The 20,022-nt window shown below is 46.4% G+C and overlaps 10 protein-coding genes across 10 annotated transcripts; 4 read left to right on the plus strand and 6 right to left on the minus strand.

Moving 5' to 3' along the window:
- Positions 1-131: 131 nt before the first annotated feature.
- EYB26_003496 (uncharacterized protein) lies at positions 132-1,529 on the minus strand (the record flags this gene model as incomplete). The annotated part of the gene is made up of 1 exon (XM_054262796.1): positions 132-1,529. One exon carries the CDS (start codon positions 1,527-1,529, stop codon positions 132-134), a length of 1,398 nt encoding a protein of 465 aa, XP_054118771.1.
- A 458-nt stretch (positions 1,530-1,987) lies between these two features.
- EYB26_003497 (uncharacterized protein) lies at positions 1,988-2,855 on the minus strand (the record flags this gene model as incomplete). The annotated part of the gene is made up of 4 exons (XM_054262797.1): positions 1,988-2,355; positions 2,422-2,536; positions 2,594-2,747; positions 2,806-2,855. 4 exons carry the CDS (start codon positions 2,853-2,855, stop codon positions 1,988-1,990), a joined length of 687 nt encoding a protein of 228 aa, XP_054118772.1.
- Positions 2,856-3,596: 741 nt separating this feature from the next.
- On the plus strand, positions 3,597-4,994 carry EYB26_003498 (uncharacterized protein; the record flags this gene model as incomplete). Its single annotated transcript, XM_054262798.1, has 2 exons — positions 3,597-3,950; positions 4,005-4,994. 2 exons carry the CDS (start codon positions 3,597-3,599, stop codon positions 4,992-4,994), a joined length of 1,344 nt encoding a protein of 447 aa, XP_054118773.1.
- A 315-nt stretch (positions 4,995-5,309) lies between these two features.
- Positions 5,310-5,956, minus strand: EYB26_003499 (uncharacterized protein; the record flags this gene model as incomplete). Its single annotated transcript, XM_054262799.1, has 4 exons — positions 5,310-5,461; positions 5,523-5,683; positions 5,745-5,817; positions 5,887-5,956. 4 exons carry the CDS (start codon positions 5,954-5,956, stop codon positions 5,310-5,312), a joined length of 456 nt encoding a protein of 151 aa, XP_054118774.1.
- Positions 5,957-6,457: 501 nt separating this feature from the next.
- On the plus strand, positions 6,458-8,450 carry EYB26_003500 (uncharacterized protein; the record flags this gene model as incomplete). Its single annotated transcript, XM_054262800.1, has 8 exons — positions 6,458-6,552; positions 6,601-6,611; positions 6,858-6,982; positions 7,057-7,168; positions 7,242-7,390; positions 7,447-8,049; positions 8,103-8,234; positions 8,295-8,450. The coding sequence occupies 8 exons, from the start codon at positions 6,458-6,460 to the stop codon at positions 8,448-8,450; spliced, it is 1,383 nt and encodes a 460-aa protein (XP_054118775.1).
- Positions 8,451-9,006: 556 nt separating this feature from the next.
- On the minus strand, positions 9,007-9,984 carry EYB26_003501 (uncharacterized protein; the record flags this gene model as incomplete). The annotated part of the gene is made up of 2 exons (XM_054262801.1): positions 9,007-9,601; positions 9,677-9,984. 2 exons carry the CDS (start codon positions 9,982-9,984, stop codon positions 9,007-9,009), a joined length of 903 nt encoding a protein of 300 aa, XP_054118776.1.
- Positions 9,985-12,340: 2,356 nt separating this feature from the next.
- EYB26_003502 (uncharacterized protein) lies at positions 12,341-13,996 on the plus strand (the record flags this gene model as incomplete). The annotated part of the gene is made up of 4 exons (XM_054262802.1): positions 12,341-12,362; positions 12,413-12,465; positions 12,517-12,696; positions 12,749-13,996. 4 exons carry the CDS (start codon positions 12,341-12,343, stop codon positions 13,994-13,996), a joined length of 1,503 nt encoding a protein of 500 aa, XP_054118777.1.
- A 503-nt stretch (positions 13,997-14,499) lies between these two features.
- Positions 14,500-15,538, minus strand: EYB26_003503 (uncharacterized protein; the record flags this gene model as incomplete). The annotated part of the gene is made up of 4 exons (XM_054262803.1): positions 14,500-14,549; positions 14,602-15,147; positions 15,197-15,334; positions 15,385-15,538. The coding sequence occupies 4 exons, from the start codon at positions 15,536-15,538 to the stop codon at positions 14,500-14,502; spliced, it is 888 nt and encodes a 295-aa protein (XP_054118778.1).
- Positions 15,539-16,050: 512 nt separating this feature from the next.
- EYB26_003504 (uncharacterized protein) lies at positions 16,051-16,895 on the plus strand (the record flags this gene model as incomplete). The annotated part of the gene is made up of 4 exons (XM_054262804.1): positions 16,051-16,119; positions 16,250-16,367; positions 16,446-16,748; positions 16,816-16,895. 4 exons carry the CDS (start codon positions 16,051-16,053, stop codon positions 16,893-16,895), a joined length of 570 nt encoding a protein of 189 aa, XP_054118779.1.
- Positions 16,896-17,366: 471 nt separating this feature from the next.
- EYB26_003505 (uncharacterized protein) lies at positions 17,367-19,776 on the minus strand (the record flags this gene model as incomplete). The annotated part of the gene is made up of 4 exons (XM_054262805.1): positions 17,367-19,082; positions 19,138-19,540; positions 19,596-19,674; positions 19,737-19,776. 4 exons carry the CDS (start codon positions 19,774-19,776, stop codon positions 17,367-17,369), a joined length of 2,238 nt encoding a protein of 745 aa, XP_054118780.1.
- Positions 19,777-20,022: the final 246 nt, after the last annotated feature.

Raw genomic sequence — 20,022 nt, forward strand, 5'->3', positions numbered from 1 at the left:
CAGGCAGGGGTTAGTGTGGGCAACGAATATGTCAGAATTTCTATATCAAATGAAAAATGACATTTATGATTTCAAAATTTTGTTCCGCTTGCAATGGGTATCATATATTACGTCTCACTCTAAGTCTGGTACTAATCCATAGGTGTGTCGACATCAGTCGTGTCTTCCACCACAGCACCTTCGGTTTCTCCCACATCGACAATCACAGGAGCGTACTCGCCCGTCTCATCATCCTCATCAGCACCACTCATCTCCATTTCGACTTGTTCCCCATCTTCAAGCTGCAACATCCCTCGACGCATAATCGAGTCCTTGCGTAGTTCCCATCCGTATTCCGTACGTACCCACTGCTCTAACGCATTCATTTCTTGCCGGACTGTATCAGCTCCTTCTATTTGATATATTGTCTGCCGAAATCCCGTCAACAACTTCCGTAAGAAATTTCCATCGTAATCCCCATCCATCTCGAAAAGACCCCCGTCAACATCTTCACAATGACGTAGCTGTAATCGCAAGAGTTGAAGCACATCTCTAAAAAACGGCTCTCGTTCTCTGATTGCAATACGACATGTCAATATCAACGATAGTAGTCGTTTCCATTGTTCGAGACATGAGTAATTCATAAGTGTCAAGATCATGAGGAAGCAGAACTGCAATTCGCCCAGAATCTCGCCTTCACCCTTCTTCCCAGAATTACCGGAGAGACTATATCTTCCGATCAAATCACCCAAAGCCCATGATTTGTCCTGCGCTGCTTCAGTCCTCTCGCGCCCAATTGCACCTTCTCGCCACGTCCGTTTTAGATCAATAGGTAGGAACTGAAGCTCTTTCTCTTTCTTGCTTTCTTGTCCGCTTTCAAAGGCTTTTGTCCTCACTTCCGAAGCTATCTCCGCTGTGATCCCAGGAATATTATCCGCGTCTCGCGCCGCCGTACTCGCCGAATTTATATTCCAACTCGGCCTATCGTCATCGTCGCTGTACGGCGTGCCCAGTATCCGCGACAGGATTTCCGGTGTCAGACGGTTAGTTAGTTGAATCCAATCCTTGCGCGTGGGCGACTGATCTGTAGCGTCATTCTCATCGATCTCGGTGTTATCGGGGAGTCCTTTCGTTTTGTAACTAAACAAGGCACCCATTTGCCTCAATCCGCCCAGGTTCGCTTTCCAGCGCATAATCTCTAGTCGATTTTCACCGTCGTCGCCTCGCATCGGTATTAAGGTCTCTATATCTTGATTCCATCTCCATATTCGGATTTCCGGACCGCCTGTAGCGGCGCCGCTGTGGAGAATTATGCTTTTGGAACCATCACTCGTTGAATCGTGCGAGATATCACCGACATAGAACCATGCGCCGCACCGTATCGAGAAACTCTCCGTCGTACCCGTGTAGAGGAAGTGCCAACCAGGCGTCAGATCGCTAATCCCGTAAAATTGTTCGGTGGACGTGAAGCTGAGAAGATCGAGGCCGACGAGAGTTTTGGCGGGGAGGCGGGGTAGGATGATCGTGGGTGTTGGTCGGATATTTGTCATTCTATAAAAGTCCAGAAGTAAAATTTGGGGCTTGATAGTCGGTTTCTGGGGAATATGATATGTGACTTTTAGTTGGCAGGTCAGAGGAGATGGTGGGAGGTTGTCTTTTGTGGAGTTGGAGCTTTGATGTCACTACTTCATTTTTTTTTAAGTTGGCGGAAAGAAGTGGAGACAGGCCACCCCTTCAATGCTCAATGCGACACACTGCCCCTCGAGGATATTGGACTCAATCTTAAGATGGTTGATTTTGAGTGAGATATAGGAAATAGGAATTATCCTTCCACATATTCTACTTGATAGGCTACAAATATGACAGGTGCTCGTTAGGAAAGGTTGCTTTAACGCCAGGACTGGATCATGTTAGGGCTTCAAGAACATATTGCCGAAATAGGAAACATATTATATTCTAGGTACCTAGAATCGAGGGAGGGACACGATATTTTGCACACAGACAGACATTATACCTTCAAACTATGTGCAATTCTCCCCTGATTCATCACATCCCGAATCTTCTTCACACTCTCCTGCTCCTCCATCTTCGCAATCCACTGAGTATAGTTAGGATAATCCTTCTCAAGACCCTCATTCTTCCCCAATTCCTTCAACAAGCCATATCCCACCAAAGCCCAGGTGGCAAATGACAGGTCTGCATAGGTACATTTGTCACCTACAAGCCAGTTACCCGCAGCAGGGTTTCTGCGGAGTCCGAGGTCAATGACGCTGATTACCCGCAGGATCTCGTTTATGTAGCGGTCGATTGCGGATTGGATTTTTTCGGGGTGGAAGCGGGCGAACCATGTGGCTTGACCAAAGTATGGACCTTGACCTGAATAAACGTTTGGATTAGCAATCTGGAATAATAGATATGAGGAGGTATGAGAGGAAGTCATACCTGAGATCTGGAAAGCGAGCCACTGTTGACAAAGATACTTTTCGGGTGAATCCTTGTAAGATATTTTTCCGTCCCTGTCGTACTGATCAACCAAATAAAGGATGATAGCTCCGGACTACAAAAATTGTTAATATAATCACCCTCAAAGGGTCGACCTAAAACAGCTGCATACCTCCCAAAGCGTGATTCCCGTATTAGGATCCCTGAGTGCCGGCAGACGACCATTAGGGGTAACCTCCAAGTAGGATTCAGTCTTGACATCGGTCAACTCCAGATAATTAATTTGATAAGGAAGAGACAATTCTTCCAAGACCATGGCTACTTTCCTGAACAGGATGTTAACCATGTCTGATGTATCCAATAATAGATGGACAGGTCACTTACCAAGGGTTTGGAGCTCCCCAATGACCCCAGAGTTCGAGTGTTTGGACCATATTGAGCTTGTTTGGGATGGAAAAGGAGGAATAGATGTTGGATCTCAACAAAGTGCATGAGTTGTCTATAGATGTGAAGAGAGAACATTGATTAAAAAAAAGCCATCTGGTGAGGGGTGAAAATGACGTGCATTTTATAACCAAACCGTCCATACTTCTAAGACTGGATGCTTCTAGGGTAGGGACTTTGCGAACAATTGATTTCTAATACAAGCTGGCAAAACCATATCTATCGGAGGCATTTGGTTGCATTCGTAACATATTCTTGAAAATAACGAGCCTATCAAGGTATATCTTGAGCGTCTGGATTGTATGGATCACGAAACTGCTAGCGCGGATCTTCAAAATCGGTTCTCCCGTGAATTTCTACCGTTATTTCACTCTACCCACACACCACGTCATCGATGAAATTGGACATTCCGAGCTCTTCAAACCGCGCGAGATGGATAGTTGTTTCATATTTGTGAATAAAAATATCCTTGAATTCCCAATGATTTAACTACCGGAAAAAGCACAAAACTCGTTATGGCTTCCTTGAGCGATTGCGTAACCTGTCGATCCAGACGTATCAAATGCGATCGATCTCTTCCCGGCTGTCAAAGATGTATAAAATCGAATCGAATTTGCATCGTACAAACTAGGCCGGGTCAAGGAAAGACATTGACCCGGTGCAAGGCATCAAAGTCGTTGCCATCATATATCCCTCGAAATGTGCGTAGCGGGTTCACTTCGCATCATCTCATGCTCCAATGGCGAAGCGCAAGACCGCCTCAGATGCAGGATGCGATTGATTACTTCCTAAGAAACTTTGTTTTTGATGCCAGAAATCTTTCTGGTCTTGTTGGCGGAAAAAGTATAGAGATGTTCGATATCGTGCCTGCTGAAAGAGGGCCTGGTCGAACCGTTGTCGAAGTACTCGATGCTTTGACAGATGGATTACTCGTGATTCGTGCTGCATCGTTGCAGACTATCGAAGGGCGACGAAAACTCCATGTCAAATATCGCAAGGCTATGGGCGAGGTGAGGGAAAGTATTTCGTTGTATCCCAACTCGAGAGCTTTGATCGCCCCTATATATCTGTTTGCGTTGTATGAGGTGAGTGCAATAGTGTGCACTTATGATTGAGAATGAAGTTAACTCGAGATTCAGATGATTGTGAACACTTCCCTGGCTGACAGGACCTGGCAAACTCATTTGAATGGAATGCTTGCCATGATTCAACACAATCATAATACGGGAGGCAATCGAATGCCCACAGAAGACAATATGTCAGCAGCACGACAATTTGCCTTATCAGAAGAGACTCCCGATATACAAGAGTTCTTCAGCTTACGACCTCAGATGGACAGCATAGAAAAAGCCTGGCTGCTACTAGATGTCACCAAAGCGCGCCTGAGAAAACTCGTTACCTCCATGGACCACTTCAGTGCTGTTGACAACCCTAACAGTGTTGTCACTATCAAAAAAATCGATGTTGAAAAGCTTCGAGTATCTGTCAAACGTATCCAAAGAGATCTCCGTCTAATCACCAACTTGCTCCCGAAAAAGTACCACCCGGTCATGATACCTAAAACTACAGGCTGTGATATTGCCTCAGGTCTTCCGTCAACATGTAATGGCTACTACGGAGAATCATATCCAGACAATTTTTTGTGTACAAGATGGAATGAATATAGAACACTGATACTAATCACTGGCGATTTCCTGCTGAAGACAGGGCGATTTTTATACGCAGGCACAAGTCGACCAAATGGGAGAGAAACCACAACTCTGACTCGGATGATGAAAGAAGCTATAGATGGGATTTATGCGTCGGTGGCATATCTTTATGATGACTCAAAGATGAGAATCACGGGACAAAAAGAGGCAGATGTTGATAGTGCCTGGATAAACACCAGCTCAATGAAAACTTTGGACGCACTGAATCTCATGTGGCCACTGCACTGCGCCGTTGCGATGGAGTTCGGCGCAACAAAAGCTCAACGAGACTGGATGAAGAAGGTGCTCCAATACATGGGTTGCAAAATGCGAATACCCAAGGCTATGTCTTTGGCAGACACTCCTATACAGGCGTTCACCTATTCCGAGGTTTTGGCTGGTCTGACATTATTGGGCGCTGGTGTCTTGAGAAGTGTGTGATGGTATTACGAGACATCAAACATAACTAGTTACACGATTTTACAATCAATTACACTTGATATAGAAGTACGATAATCTTTTGATATTGAGTATATTTCAAGAGGACTATCTTCCTATTTTTTGAGGGAGAATGTGAAGACCAGGCGTAATGCCGTTCTTCGCGTTTATTCCATCCACAATTGCTTTAGGCCGTACACAGGCTCAAACCCTGTCAACAAATCCAACTACAACTATATCCAGGTAGCAGAATATGTATACCGGACAAGCGAAAAGACAAGATCCCGCGCACATGACTGTATGTAAACAATTGATTGTTTACAAACGACGACCACGACGACCACCCTTGCGACGAGTAGAGTCGGAGGGGGTAGGAGTAACGTCCTCAATACGGCCGATCTTCATGCCGGAACGAGCCAAGGCACGGAGAGCGGACTGAGCACCGGGACCGGGGGTCTTGGTACCGTTACCTAGAACATGTTAAATCCAGAGTTTTCTTAAAACAGAGTGTTCGGAGGGTGTTGGACATACCACCGGTAGCACGGATCTTGATGTGAAGAGCGTTGATGCCCAATTCCTTGCAGCGAACAGCAACGTCCTGGGCAGCAAGCATAGCAGCGTAGGGGGAGGACTCGTCACGGTCAGCCTTGACCTTCATACCACCGGTGACACGGCAGATGGTTTCGCGACCACTGTTGAAATTAGTTTTTTACACTCCCTATTATTGTGAATTGATGCTTTGGAGGTACGCACGAAAGATCGGTAACGTGGACGAAGGTATCGTTGAAAGAGGCGAAGATACGAGCAACACCGAACACGAGCTTGCCTATAGAACATTTCATGTTAGTGGGGATCACAATCGGTTCAACACGATAAGACAAAAGACAAAACGTACCATCTCCGGCGAGAGGGCCGAGAGAGACATTCTCCTGAGCGGGAGCAGCTTTCTTGGTCTTAGGAGGCATTTTGTTTGTCGTTGGGTGGACTGGCAATTGTCGTGGATGGAATATGGGGAAGAGAAAGAGAAGAAAAAACGAAGGTATTCAAGATGCGCCGATAAATTCGATGGTGTGCCCTAAAATTGTATCCGCTGCGTTTGATTGGTTGGTCTGCACGGATTGTGGGAAGCGAATGCCAAGATCTTCTTATGTAATCAGAAGAAGCAAGAGCGGGGCGACCGGAGCTTCTGTCGGGCCGAGAAAGATTTGTTAAAGTTCGATTTTCTTTGTTTTCTTCCCTCGTCTCTTCACTACCAACAAAAACTCATCGCGTTCAGAACATCTCTTTGCTAGACTTTTTAGTCTATTTCAAAGTGATAATCTGTCGCTTCTCACATGTGAGACCAATTGCAAGCTTAATTGCTCCTTCGAGTGGATGAAAATATCTGTCTGCTGCTGGTGCCTCACACCGAGCCTCTGCGCTCCAGCTTTCATTATTTCCTATCGTTTTGATCCACGGCGTTCAAGATGGTTCTCACCAAGGAAAATGCCTCCATCGGCATCATCGGAATGGGTGACATGGGCAAAATGTATGCCCAGCGACTGAGTCAAGCTGGTTGGAGGTAATGATTGTAACTCCCCTCGATTCCGTCTCTACTTGATGATAGTAGACCATCACATGGTAAGCTCACTTCCCTTTCTTCTTTTGCTCCCCTTTCCCTTCTCGAATGATGACTTGAGTGCATTTGGCTCGAGTATGGCCTGACCTTCACTGCCTCACCATTCTGGTGTGGGCGTGGGACGGTCAGGACGTCAGTGATGTAAAAAACTCGCTACCTTAATTTTTCTTTGTCTGAAATGAGACTTGCACACATACTATTTTCTATCACCTATATCTTTATTAGCAATACGCTAACTCATTTCTCAGCCAGGTTTATATCACACCGTAGCCTTCTTAACAGTCATGCTGACACCACCTCGCGACTTTCAAGGATAAATGCCTGTGACAGGTCGGATAAGTACGAATCATTGAAGCAAGAATATGCATCAGATGTATGTTCCTCTGAAGGGCCGTCCACATCAACCCTTTGTATCAAAACAGTAAAACTTATCTATCAGTTTCGTAGAAAGCTATCTCTATATTTCCGAATGGACACTTGGTCTCGCGAATCAGCGACTACATCATATACAGCGTAGAGGCCGCTTATATTGATAAAATAGTTGCCGAATATGGTCCCTGTATGTCTGAATCAGCGCCCTGTCGTTTTACGATTCTTTCCAGACCTTTCTGACTGTGGACTTTAATGAATAGCAACGAAGGTCGGTGCGATTGTTGGTGGCCAGACATCGTGCAAGTCCCCGGAACTTGCTGCTTTCGATAAACATCTCCCTTCGGACGTAGAGATTATCTCATGTCACTCTCTACACGGACCGAAAGTGAATACAAAGGGCCAACCATTGGTATGATGGCCCGAGCCAATGAAGTCATCTCAGGTGTTAACAATGTCCTGCCCTAGGTCCTTATACAACACCGAGCTTCAGACGAGAGCATGAGATTCATTGAACGCGTCTTTGAATCCTTTGAATCCCAATATGTCTACCTCAGCGGCGAGATGCATGACCGCATCACAGCTGATACCCAGGCCGTCACACATGCTGCTTTCCTGAGCATGGGCACGGCATGGTACTCCAACAATCAATTTCCCTGGGAAATCGATCGCTGGGTAGGAGGAATCGAGAACGTCAAGATCAACATCACTCTCCGCATCTACGCGAATAAATGGCACGTCTATGCCGGTCTCGCCATCCTCAATCCAGCAGCCAAGAAACAAATCAGACAATACGCCAAATCCGTCACGGAGCTTTATAAGCTGATGATTGAAGGCAAAAGGGAGGAATTGAAGAAAAGAGTCAAAGAGGCTGGTGAAGCAGTCTTCAAATCGGATACCGAGGGCCAGGACTTGCTACTAAGAGACGAAGTTCTTGATCGATTCTCGTTGTCGAATAAGGACTCCAGGGAGGAGGCGCCGCCGAATAACCATCTTAGTTTGTTGGCTATTGTAGATTGTTGGTCGAAGTTAGGGATTGTGCCTTATGATCATATGATTTGCTCTACTCCTGTGAGTTTCGCAACCTCTATTAGGAAAGGGAATCACGATACTGACTTGTACAGCTCTTCCGTCTCTGGCTCGGTGTCACGGAGTACCTTTTCCGTAACCCAAGTCTCCTCGATGAGGTTCTCGACATTGCCATTGATGATCAGACTTTCCGTTCTGATGATTTGGAGTTCACATTTGCTGCACGAGTGAGTACCATCACCTTTCCAACTTCTTTTAGGACGTTTAGCTGACAGCGGAAAAAAAAGGCATGGTCAGATTGCGTCTCCTTCGGCGACTTTGAATCCTACCGAGACCGGTTTGAGCGTATCCAGAGCTACTTTGCGCCGAGATTCCCGGATGCAGTCAGGCTGGGCAATGAGATGATGAAGACGATTCTGGAGAAGACTAGTGATCATCCTTGAGGATTGCATGACAGATTTTAGAGTTTTTTCTTGGTGGGCTAGAATGGAGCCAATGAATGTATTGATCGTTATGAGTATGTATAAGTATGATTAAATGAGAATTGTATTCAAATGCTCTCTCTTCCTTCTGATTCGAATAAATCTACAATGATTTTGTACTGGGGCACTAAAATCGGCATGCCAAAGTACTGTACCTAGGTAGGGCGGCTTCATGCAGTGTCCAAAAATAAGTGGTTGCCGGTTTGCATTTTTTGAGATGAAAGGGGCAAGTATGATAGAAGCTTCATTTTACCCGGCGCAATTCACTGGTGAACAAGAAGAGATCGTTTCAAATGTTCACTTGTCCTTGAGTCAATTAACCCAATTTGAAGCTCCTCAAGAAACTGGACAATCATTTTGTTGCAAAATATGTTTGAGGTATATTTGAGCTTTCTATTAGATACATTCGTTCTTAATTTTAATATATATATATATATAAACACCCTTGGTATTCATTCATACATCGTCACATAACTGCGTCCATCGCTCAACACCAATGTATTCCTTGTAATCACCATCATCTCCACGATTCCGAGCTCAACTCCACAGGATTCCTCTCCTTAGGTTGTGTCGGCAACTCATGATACGGGGGTTTACTTCGCACATCACCCGCTGCAGCTTCCACATAATATTCTTGCTGCTGTAATTGAGCCGGCGTTAAATGCATATCCATATTTTCTTGCTTATTAGCGGCAGCGCTATTGCGACGGCGGCGAATTATAAAGAATATGATACCGGCAAGAATCAATAGAGCGCTGACTGCGGCACCAATGCCAATACCTGCTTTTGCGCCTGTGGATAGAGACGATGTGGATGGAGATGTAGGTGTGGACGTAGGAGTAGGAGTAGTAGACAAGGCAGTTGAAGCTGGTGATGCAGACGCCGACGTGGATAAAGCAGAAGAGGCTGTTGTGAGGGCGCTCGTCGCGCCCGGCGTAGATGTATCGGACGCCTGCCATCTAATCTCCATACCGTATGCATTGAGGTTCGCAAGACCGATAGCAGTTGAAATTGATGTTTGCGCAGTAAAGAGATATGTGCCCGTCGTCGATCCTTCATACGTGCAGAGATCCGTTGAATACCATGGCCACGCGGTTTTGTCCGCTTGACAACTATATGAACTACATCGATGATCCACCATACGTTAAGGAGAATGTGATAGTAATCCTTTGGAAGAAATGACATACCTTGGACAACAGGTTGCTCTCGTCTCTGTGGAAGAGCCAATACTGAGCACGGTCGAGCAAGCGATTGTGTAGGAAGTGGGACATATACCAGGTGAAAAATATGCGGAGGGTGTAGCAGCAAACTTAGGTGGGTAGCAATCTGTGCCGGTCGGTGCTGGACCGAGTTGACGATAATCCCATATGAAGCCGTTGGAGACGATGTTGTTCAAGTATAGATCTGTGAGGCAGGAAGCGGCTGGAGTGAAGGTTGTGGTGAGTGCTGGGACTGCAGATGTAGCAGATGTTGTTATTGTTGACGGTGATGCCATGGCGTTGAGGTGAATATTGACGATCACAGAGTAGAGTAGACTCGGAATCTAGAGGTATGGGAATTTTTCGAGTCACATTATTGAGAGAGAATGAAAGCTGAGAAAAGGGCAATTTCTAATCTCGAGCTGAGTAACTATGCTTGTAAGACCTGGTTACCTACCAGACTAGCAAGCTGAGTTACAAGGTTAGTCCATTTTCAAATTTAAACCTGCTATTTCAAACAATCGACGTCGATTCCTGCACCTAGAGACGCACTACAGATGGACACTTTCCTGAGACAATCATTCATGCATGTATTGGTTCTTATGCGACAAGCAATCTGTTTGAGTTGTGTCCGTGGCACAAAGTCAGCCAATAATCAACCTGTGAAGAGCATCATTAACCGCCGAGTTGCCCATGATATAAGAGAATGAGAATTTGGTGCGTTTCAAGACTCGAAATATCCGCGTCGTATGCAGTAGTGAAATAATAATAGAGCCAATCCTGGGGATCTGGCTGGGGAACTGGGCGACTATACAGACAATGTCGTTGGTGGTTGAGGTTAGTCAATGCGGGTCCATATGCTCAATGTAAGGTAACTGGGCGAATGAAAGGCCTCGTAGGCATGTACCGTTGGTTGGTCAAGGGCTTTCACTTTCGGTCATGTTTTGGTTTGAGATTCAATATTTCATCGAGTCCATCCCAGTCTTTTTGATGTAGGCACCTGGATCACAAGTCCAGGCGCAGCGGACAGCGAGCAACCCTAGCCCTAACCCTAACACAGCTTGGTATTTCACCTCAAAATTTTTGAGTTGGTTTCATTACAATTTACCATTTCATGCATTCAGTGATTACTATAGCAGTGAGGCGCACGCCATTGCAAATGCGACTCCATTACCGAAATCGTACAGTATGTTACGGTGAGTGCTTGTAAAATCACTGATGATCTTAGGGTCTAGGATCCTCGGAATGAGCGCGGGAAACGACAAACACTTATTCGTGTGGCATGGAGTTAGGGCTGATTCTAAACCTGCTGATCAGAGTGCTTGTAAAAGGTAAGGCTTCCCCCTAAAGCTTGTCGTTACCCCTACTTATATGAACAATGGACCAGGCGGCCCTCATCCTCAGGACTTTTTCAGCACAATTCACGACGTGGCAGTCTTCATTTGGGGTATTGTAGATATTAACGGATCTCTGGAGCAATACCGAAGAGGTCAACCGAGTGGTGATGCTCTTCCGCCTGATGGAATACCCATTGGGAAACCACAACCAGAAGAATGAATTCACAAGATGAAGATATAGATAAGGACGATAAATTTAATTGCGGATAAGGGTTAGGGCTTACCGGTATGGGCCGTCAGGCACCATATCCAATCACACTGCTCGTAAAAAATGCAAATCGGTGCAATTCAATGTTTCGAATCGATTAATACGTAGCCAGCTTCTTTTCCTTTTCATGACGGCTGTCTAGAGAGACAGGAACGGCATGTTCCGAACTCCGGTAACAGACATCGGCAGATTCCTGCTGGCCGTGGCCAACAATACAATCCAACTGTATTCTGTCTCGACTTGAGTCTTGAAGCCAAAGTTAATTTGGCTGGGGGAGGTGGGATAGATTACTCAGCTGGATGCCATCTAGACTCGTCGATGAAATCAGCCACTGGCTATCAAGGATATAGTTAAGAGTTTGTGAATGGGCGCGGTTTTTAGCCTTTTCGTTGGATACGTACCGAGAGCGTTTTGAAACGAATGTTGAAGTATGGCAGTTCATAGCGACGTACTGTAATTAAATTACCAAATATACAGTGCTTGAGTGACTTTACTCTCCGCATGGCACACGCCAACATGAGGAGTACAGTAGATGTATATGTAGTTGTACTAACTTACTACATACATGCAAACTGAGTTCGGAAGACGGAGCATTCCGCGTTTTGTAGCCGTAACTGCGGCGTAAAATCAGCAAAGGATTACCCCGATAAGGTAAAAAAGGCGCATGACAATACGTGCATACGTATCTTTGATACGTTGGAACGGCGAAGGCACCGGAAAGACCTGCCGGAATGGGTGCTGCGGGACGAAGCTCTCCGTTTTATGGCGTAAATCTCAGGTATCAGTGTATCACAGAATACAAAAGTATAATTTGGAGGATTGGAATTACAGATGGAGTCATTGGCTTCTCTCCACACTGGTGAGCAGTGTCAGTGTCAGAGTGTCAGTCAGTGCCCACCATGGCTTGGATGATGGGTGGGAACCTGGAAGTTGTATAAGAGGGATGGCTTGGCTTCTTCCCCATTCTCATTTCATTGACTTTCGAGACTGTTTGGACTTTTGGTCTTTCAATATTGCATCCATACGAACCGAGTCAAGATAGCCATCATGGGCAAAGACGACGAGCCAAGTATGCCATCTCATCTGTTATTTGGACATTCAATATGCTAACAGTAACAGAAACCTACCGTTACAACGAAACCCCAACCTACACCACTTCCAATGGCTGCCCGGTTCGTAGCATCCTCCTATGCGACAGTTCTTAACCCTAACGCCTATTCTAGGTATTCGATCCCGAATCGTCGCAGCGGATTGGCAAGAATGGGCCCCTTCTCTTGCAAGACTTTCACCTGATCGACCTTCTCGCCCACTTTGACCGAGAACGTATTCCTGAGCGAGTCGTTCATGCCAAGGGTGCTGGTGCCTATGGTGAATTCGAGGTTACCGATGACATTAGCGATATTGTAAGCCAACCACCTCAATTGGCCTCTTCATAGGACAAAGCTAATTCAGCAGACCACAATCGACATGCTCAAGGGCGTCGGCAAAAAAACCAAACTCGTAACACGCTTCTCAACCGTCGGTGGTGAAAAGGGCTCTGCCGACAGTGCCCGAGACCCTCGTGGCTTCTCCGTTAAATTCTATACTGAGCAAGGAAACTGGGACTGGGTATTCAACAACACTCCCGTCTTCTTCCTGCGTGATCCATCCAAATTCCCCGTTTTCATTCACACACAAAAGAGGAACCCGCAGACGAACCTCAAGGATGCGAACATGTTCTGGGACTATCTTTCTACGCACCAGGAGTCTGCACACCAGGTCATGCATTTGTTCAGTGACCGCGGCACTCCCTATTCGTATCGTCATATGAACGGATATTCGGGTCACACGTTCAAATGGATCAAGCCCGATGGAACATTCAATTACGTCCAGATCCATTTGAAAACTGACCAGGGAAACAAAACCCTAACCAACGAAGAGGCCGGCGAGCTCTCTAACTCGAATCCCGACTGGCACACACAGGATTTGTTCCAGGCTATTGAACGAGGCGAATACCCGTCGTGGACATGCTACGTGCAAACCTTGAGCCCCGAGCAAGCCGAGAAATTCCGCTGGAACGTCTTTGATCTCACCAAAGTCTGGCCTCAAAGCGAGGTTCCGCTCCGCCGCTTCGGTCGATTCACCCTCAACAAGAACCCCGAAAACTACTTTGCAGAGATTGAGCAGGCTGCTTTCGCGCCGTCGCATTTGGTCCCCGGTGTTGAGCCCTCGGCTGATCCCGTACTCCAAGCTCGTTTGTTCTCATACCCTGACACCCACCGACACCGTTTGGGCGTCAACTACCAACAGATCCCCGTCAACTGCCCCCTCCACGCATTCAACCCATACCAGCGCGACGGCGCCATGGCCGTTAATGGCAACTACGGCGCAAACCCAGCTTACCCATCAAGTTTCCGCGCAATGAACTTTGAGCCCGTCAAGGCCAGCCAGGAGCATGAGAACTGGGTTGGTGCAGTGATATCCCAACAGATCCCCGTCACGGATGAAGATTTTGTGCAGGCCAATGCTTTGTGGAGAGTTTTGGGACGTACACCTGGTCAGCAAGAGAATTTTGTGAAGAATGTTTCCGTTCATTTATGTAATGCGAATGAGAGGGTGAGGAAGCAGACGTATGGATTCTTTACAAGGATTAATGCTATCCTTGGGGAGAGGATTAAGAAGGCTACGGAGAAGAATGTGTCTAGGGAACATGCTCGTCTGTAGATGGTTGATAGAAAAGTTGTATAGCATCGGAATTGACTGTTAAAACATTAAATCATGTCATGGATATAAAAATTATCCCTCCTCCAAGGGAATGGAATCCCACAACCCCTTATTAACTTGTGCGTCTGTCTATTATTGATTCGAAGTGTAAACGTGTACTGTTGATTTGCTAAACTTAGCAATGACTTAATATCTTATATACCTAGCTTGTATTGCTAACGGTCAGACCGTCTGATATCATATCTGACTAGTTAGGGCTAACATCCTGAAATGAAATCATACCGTAGACTCTACCACTTGACACACTATAATAACCCTAACCCCCATAAAAGTTAGGGCTAGTCAATGGATGCCCAAGTGGACTGAGATCTTGAGTAAGTATACTCTCGTGGTCATAAAGATAGTCAAAGCACTCCTGGTGGTTGGTGTATGTAAATGAAATTCTGTATTTGGTCATTTATAAGTGATTTGCAGATAATGTAGTATCCTTGTGAGAAAGCCGTCTACTCGTGTGTCCACTCAGCCTTCTTCTTCTCTGCAAATGCAGTCATACCTACACAAAAAGTCAGTCACTGCTCCTACGCAATTGATCGAAAGGGCCTCACCGATCTTCTGATCCTTACTACCAAACAACCCGTGGAACAATCGTCTCTCATACTCTACTCCCTCCCTTAACGACAACTCCTGGCTCTTATTCACAACCTCCTTGGCAGCAACAACCGCAACACGACTATATCCCGCAATGGTCTCTGCAGTTTTCAATACCTCTGCCAAAAGCTCCTCTTTCCCGCCATCAATAACGCGGGCCGCAACACCCCATTCACCGGCTTCCTTGCCGCTGAAATTCTTGCCAGTAAGAATGAGTTCCATCGCTCTACTCTTACCAATTGCGCGAGTCAAACGCTGAGAGCCCCCAGCACCGGGAATGACGCCGAGTTTGATTTCGGGCTGACCGAATGTTGCGTTTGATGTGCAGTAAATGATGTCGCACATGAGCGCAAGTTCGCAACCGCCGCCGAGTGCGTAGCCGGACACAGCTGCAATGACGGGTTTACGAATTGAGTTGGCAAGATGAGACCATGGAGCAATGAAGTTGTTGGAGTAAGCAGCGGAGAATGTTAAGGGGGCCATTTCTTTGATGTCGGCTCCGGCTGGGCGGTGTCAGATACAGGACACAAACAGGCAGGGTACTAGACTAACCTGCGAACGCCTTTTCACTTCCGGTAATAATGATAGCGCCAATGTCTTTATCTTGATCATATTTGCTCAATGCATCGTTCAATTCTTGAAAGAGAGGGCTCGACAGCGCATTGAGAGCTTTGGGTCGGTTGAGGGTGACTAATTTGTCAGCACGATTGTATATAATATATAAATTGAAAGGTACATACTTAGCCCAACACCTGGCTTGGGTGTTTCTGTGAGAATGTATTCATATGAAGCTGGAGATGTAGTTGAGAACCGTCGGTAACTGGCTCGGGTCAAGTATGAAGTCAATGCGGAGTTTGTGCTGGACACAGCCAGTCGCGAGCTGCGGGCGAACATTTTGTTTATATGAGGACAATATCAATTTGTTTATTATTACTGGTCGGCAATCGAAGAAAGCAAACAGAGGAGATGTTGAACAGGATGAATGAGCAATGATAACAATCACATTGACAGCTAGAACTCCCGAGGCAACCCGCGGGTAACCCGCTTAACGGCCGCGTCTATTTGCACTGTTTGCATATACCCGAAAAGAGTTAGACTGTTAGCCAGCACGTGCTTTGTGGCTCATGCATCAACTAACCGCATTCGGCATGGAGCTCTGCTTGCCTCAGGCTCGACTCAGGAGGCCACTTTTCTTCTAACAAACAAACAGCCTGGTTGGATCCGTCGACAATCACCACTTGTTGAAATATTCTCCGGAGTTGGTAATTGATTCAGTCAACTACAGGAGTCACAGTAACTAGTTCTCCGTCTTTTCTTTCCTTCCAATTGTCCTCCTTCTGCCGAATTTGTCCCTCGACTCTACATACTCGATCTTCGCGATCTCAACGTCCAACGAGTCCGTCGCGATGGATGTCCCTGAGCCGGATCAAACACCTTTCAATGCCGTTCAGGCTCAGACTTCTAAGCTTGCCAGGGTGAGTTTTATCTCCTTCAAGCAATGTCGCGATCCTTGACTTGAAGCGGAGAGCAAACTTGCGCTTCAAGCATATATCATGAATCGGACATGCAGCCGAAACTACTCAGGCTGACATAATTTCCATTCAGCAATACCAAGCATACTTAGATCAGTTGACACCATATACCGCATACCGATGGATCGGCAGCGTCGTTCTGCTTCTCTTTTTCTTCCTCCGAATTGTCCTTGCGCAAGGATGGTATATCGGTTTGTCCACTCTCACTACTCCCTTGCTCAACCGCACACATGACACGATCAATACCACTAACAGCTATCCGCAAACAGTCGCATACACCCTCGGCATCTACCTCCTCAACCTCTTCCTCGCCTTCCTCTCGCCCAAATTCGACCCTTCCCTCACCCAAGATGAAGGCCTCGAAGACGGCGAAGCCGGTAGCTCGTCTCTACCCATCAAACAAGACGACGAGTTCCGCCCCTTTATCCGCCGCCTGCCCGAGTTTAAATTCTGGCACTCGGCCACTCGCGCAATTGCGATTTCGTTCGTGTGTTCGTGGTTCAAGGTTTTTGATATCCCGGTGTTTTGGCCGGTGTTGGTTATGTATTGGTTGATTTTGTTTTTCTTGACCAGTACGTTCCCTCCTTCTTTTCCATGGGAGTGTCCTTGGAAGTTTTATTTGCTGACTTTTGACGATAGTGCGACGACAAATTCAACACATGATCAAATATCGCTACATTCCATTCAATATCGGCAAGACCCGATATGGACGTGATTAAATCTTTCAGAAAACGACAGCATTCGAACTGAAGGAAACACATTTCCCCTCCATCCATATGATAAGGAACGAAGACGACATTTGCACGAAACATGACATAACATAATAACCCTCCCCCATATTACCATTCATGCATACATGCATCCACCATCGGAACCTATCTTGCAGGTCTGACTTGAACAGATCTGCTACGGCCTGATATGACTCGGAGAAGCCTCTCTTCTCTTTCTAGGAGAGAAGAAGGAATGAAATACATCGAAAAAGAAAGAGAGACAGAACCTTTATGTACTATTTTTCTTTTCTTTAAACTTTCTATTATCGTTGTTATTAGTACTTAAATCTTTTTTATTATTACACATTTTAACATTGCAATTTTTAGACTATTCTCAGATCCGGACCTAGGGCTATGATGACAGACAGGTACGAAACAAATAAAATCAATACTAATCATATCACATGCAACTAAAGGCTTCTAATAAGCCCACATACACTTATAAACCAACAACCTACTCCCCAACCGATCATACTCCAACTGTCCAATCCAACTATCATTCGTCCCATCTAACTTGCCAAACACGCTTGCGCCCTTCCACACAACGACCTGCGCATCCAAGTCTCGCGGTGGCGAGCCAATCATAATTTCCTTTGCGAATGCGGGTCGTAGCAGGTGTAGCCTCTCTTCGAGGTAGGCGTGGAATCCGTTGATTTGGCTTCCGCCGCCAACAACCATGATGCCGCCGAGGAAGTCGCGCATTTTCTTGTCGTCGGAGCGCGCGGCGTGGGTGATTGAGGTTAAGATTGCTTGATCGAGGGGGTAGATAGGGAGGATGTCGTCGCGCTCTTCAATTGTGGGGGTTCGAGGGGGTTGAGGAGGTGGTTGTTGGAGGGGTTGGGCTGCTACTGGTTGTGAGGGCTGAGATGGTTGGGATGATGCGCCGGCGGCAGATTGACTGGCTTTTTCAGGAACGGGTGTGCTGTTGCCAGCAGTAGTGATTCCATTCAAGGGCGTGTTGAATTCTGGGGCTGGCGAGCCAGCGACTGAAGATCGAGGCGTGCCATCGAGGTCTTGAACACGACCGAGAGCATTCAATTGGGATCGAGCGGGTGTCGCTTGTACATCGCTTGTTCCATTGACTTGTGGTTTCTCATCTTCCGTCGCCGACGAATCTGGTGCTGTAATAGCTCTCAGAATTTCCGACTGTGCTGCCGATGTAGGATCATTCGGCTGACCATCGTAAATATCGTATGATCGAGGGAAGAGTTTCCGGCGGCCCTGCAACTTATCGCCAACACTGAAAATACCGGGCTGGAAATAACCCATCGGCGCAAGATAGACTTCATCATATGCCTTGAACGTGTATTTCCTTGTATCTTGACCAGACACACGTAAATGGAAATCAAACACTTGGACCGACACTCCACTTTCATTCATCGTGCAGACATTCTTCTTCAAGTCCTCCGCAAGTAGGAAATCGTATCGTCGGTTCAGGTTGATATCAGCGTAAGGGAAATGATCATAAAGCATCATTTTGATAAATGTCTCCGTTACGTCAAATCCGCCGTATTTCAGATTGATGCGCGAGTTTTCAACGCACATGCCTTCTTCCACACAACAAATTGAAGTTTTCTGTGCACCAATATCCACTATACAAGTGGTTGTGTAGCCGGCACCAAATGCAGCTGCTAAGCTCTCTTGAATGAAACAAACCCGCGCAAAAGAAAACTCCTTCATCAGCATTTCCAAGATAGTTGTAACGTATGACTTTTCGTAGAGATCGGGAATCACGAAAACGCAGGAATACTGTGGCCAGTCTTTCTTGCTGGTCAATCCTAGCTGTGTCTTGATTGCGTCCTCGAGGATAAGAGCAATATCAAGAAACATCAGCCTGGCATTAGCGTAATCCTTCTCATTGCACCATCCATTGCGAATCGGCCATGACAATTTGTATCGCGGTTTGGAATCATCCGGTATTCTGAGCGCTTCTTGCCCTGTTATGTATTCTGGTGGCGGATTAGAGAACTCAGTCCACTCTACTCGTGAAGGGTCGTTGTGTTCGGGAATGTGCTCGGGGACAGTTCGACGGTTGTAGTTTATGACCATTTCTTTGGAGTTTGGTAGCATTCGTCGTTTGTTTTGTCGCATGTGTGTTTTGAGTTCGGCGGACATTGTAGTGTACAGAGATGCAAACTATTCCCCCTATTAGTATGATTGGATCAAACCCAACTTTTTGGTTAGGTCATACCTCTGGCCCAAACCGCTTCTCCGGTGGAGTATCTTCCTCCGTCTCATCTTCATTCAATTTGACGCGCTTCGGCCTCGGCTCAACGCCATCTTCCGATTCATTCTTGGTCGACTTCCTAGCAATCACCATCGGTACCGTTTTCGGGAGCGCATCACTTGCAAGACCGATACGTAAATTCTGACTTCCTACATGAAGAACAATCACCTTGGAACCTGCTGTTTCCGCCTCGACTTCTTCGGCGTCTTCCATAACAGTATCACCATCGGCTTCAGTATCCGGCTGTTCTTGCTTCCCAAGGGCGAGTGCGCGGTCGCGATCTTTGGCGGTTTTGGTCATGCGGTTGCGAGCTTCTTCGTTTTGGAGGCGGTATGCGAGTAGTTGGTCGTCGCGTTTGAGGTAGTCACTGTAACTAGACGTCAGTACAGTATGGAACAATAAGTAGAGCGGTTGTAACGTACGTATAGTAGTTCTTTTGATTGATTGGAGCTACCACAGGCCAGCTGGATAGTCCCATGCTGTTGTCGGTTCGTTCGAGACCTGGAAGGCAGATGTTAGATCTTCCAATCTGTTTGGTAATGTAACACATATATCCTTATTACCTTCATCTCGAAGAGCCTTTTCCGATTTTTTGCCAACCATTTTGACTGTTTTTCTGAGGCGTGTCTATCGTAAGACAACAGTCTCGTAGGGAAAGCCTTCAAGGCGCAAGGGCCGATGAACAAGCCGCTGTTAGATAGAAATCCGTTCGCAGCGCCCGATCGTATTTCATAAAGTAATGGCACTGAATAGCCCAACGAGACGCACTCTTGAAATCGGCTTCAACAAGTCAATGCGTACAACAAGCAGTACTATCGCGAGGTGGTGGTTGGAGTTGTCTTTATCACG

Source organism: Talaromyces marneffei, chromosome 2 (assembly GCF_009556855.1).
Source record: "Talaromyces marneffei chromosome 2, complete sequence".
NCBI lineage: Eukaryota > Fungi > Ascomycota > Eurotiomycetes > Eurotiales > Trichocomaceae > Talaromyces > Talaromyces marneffei.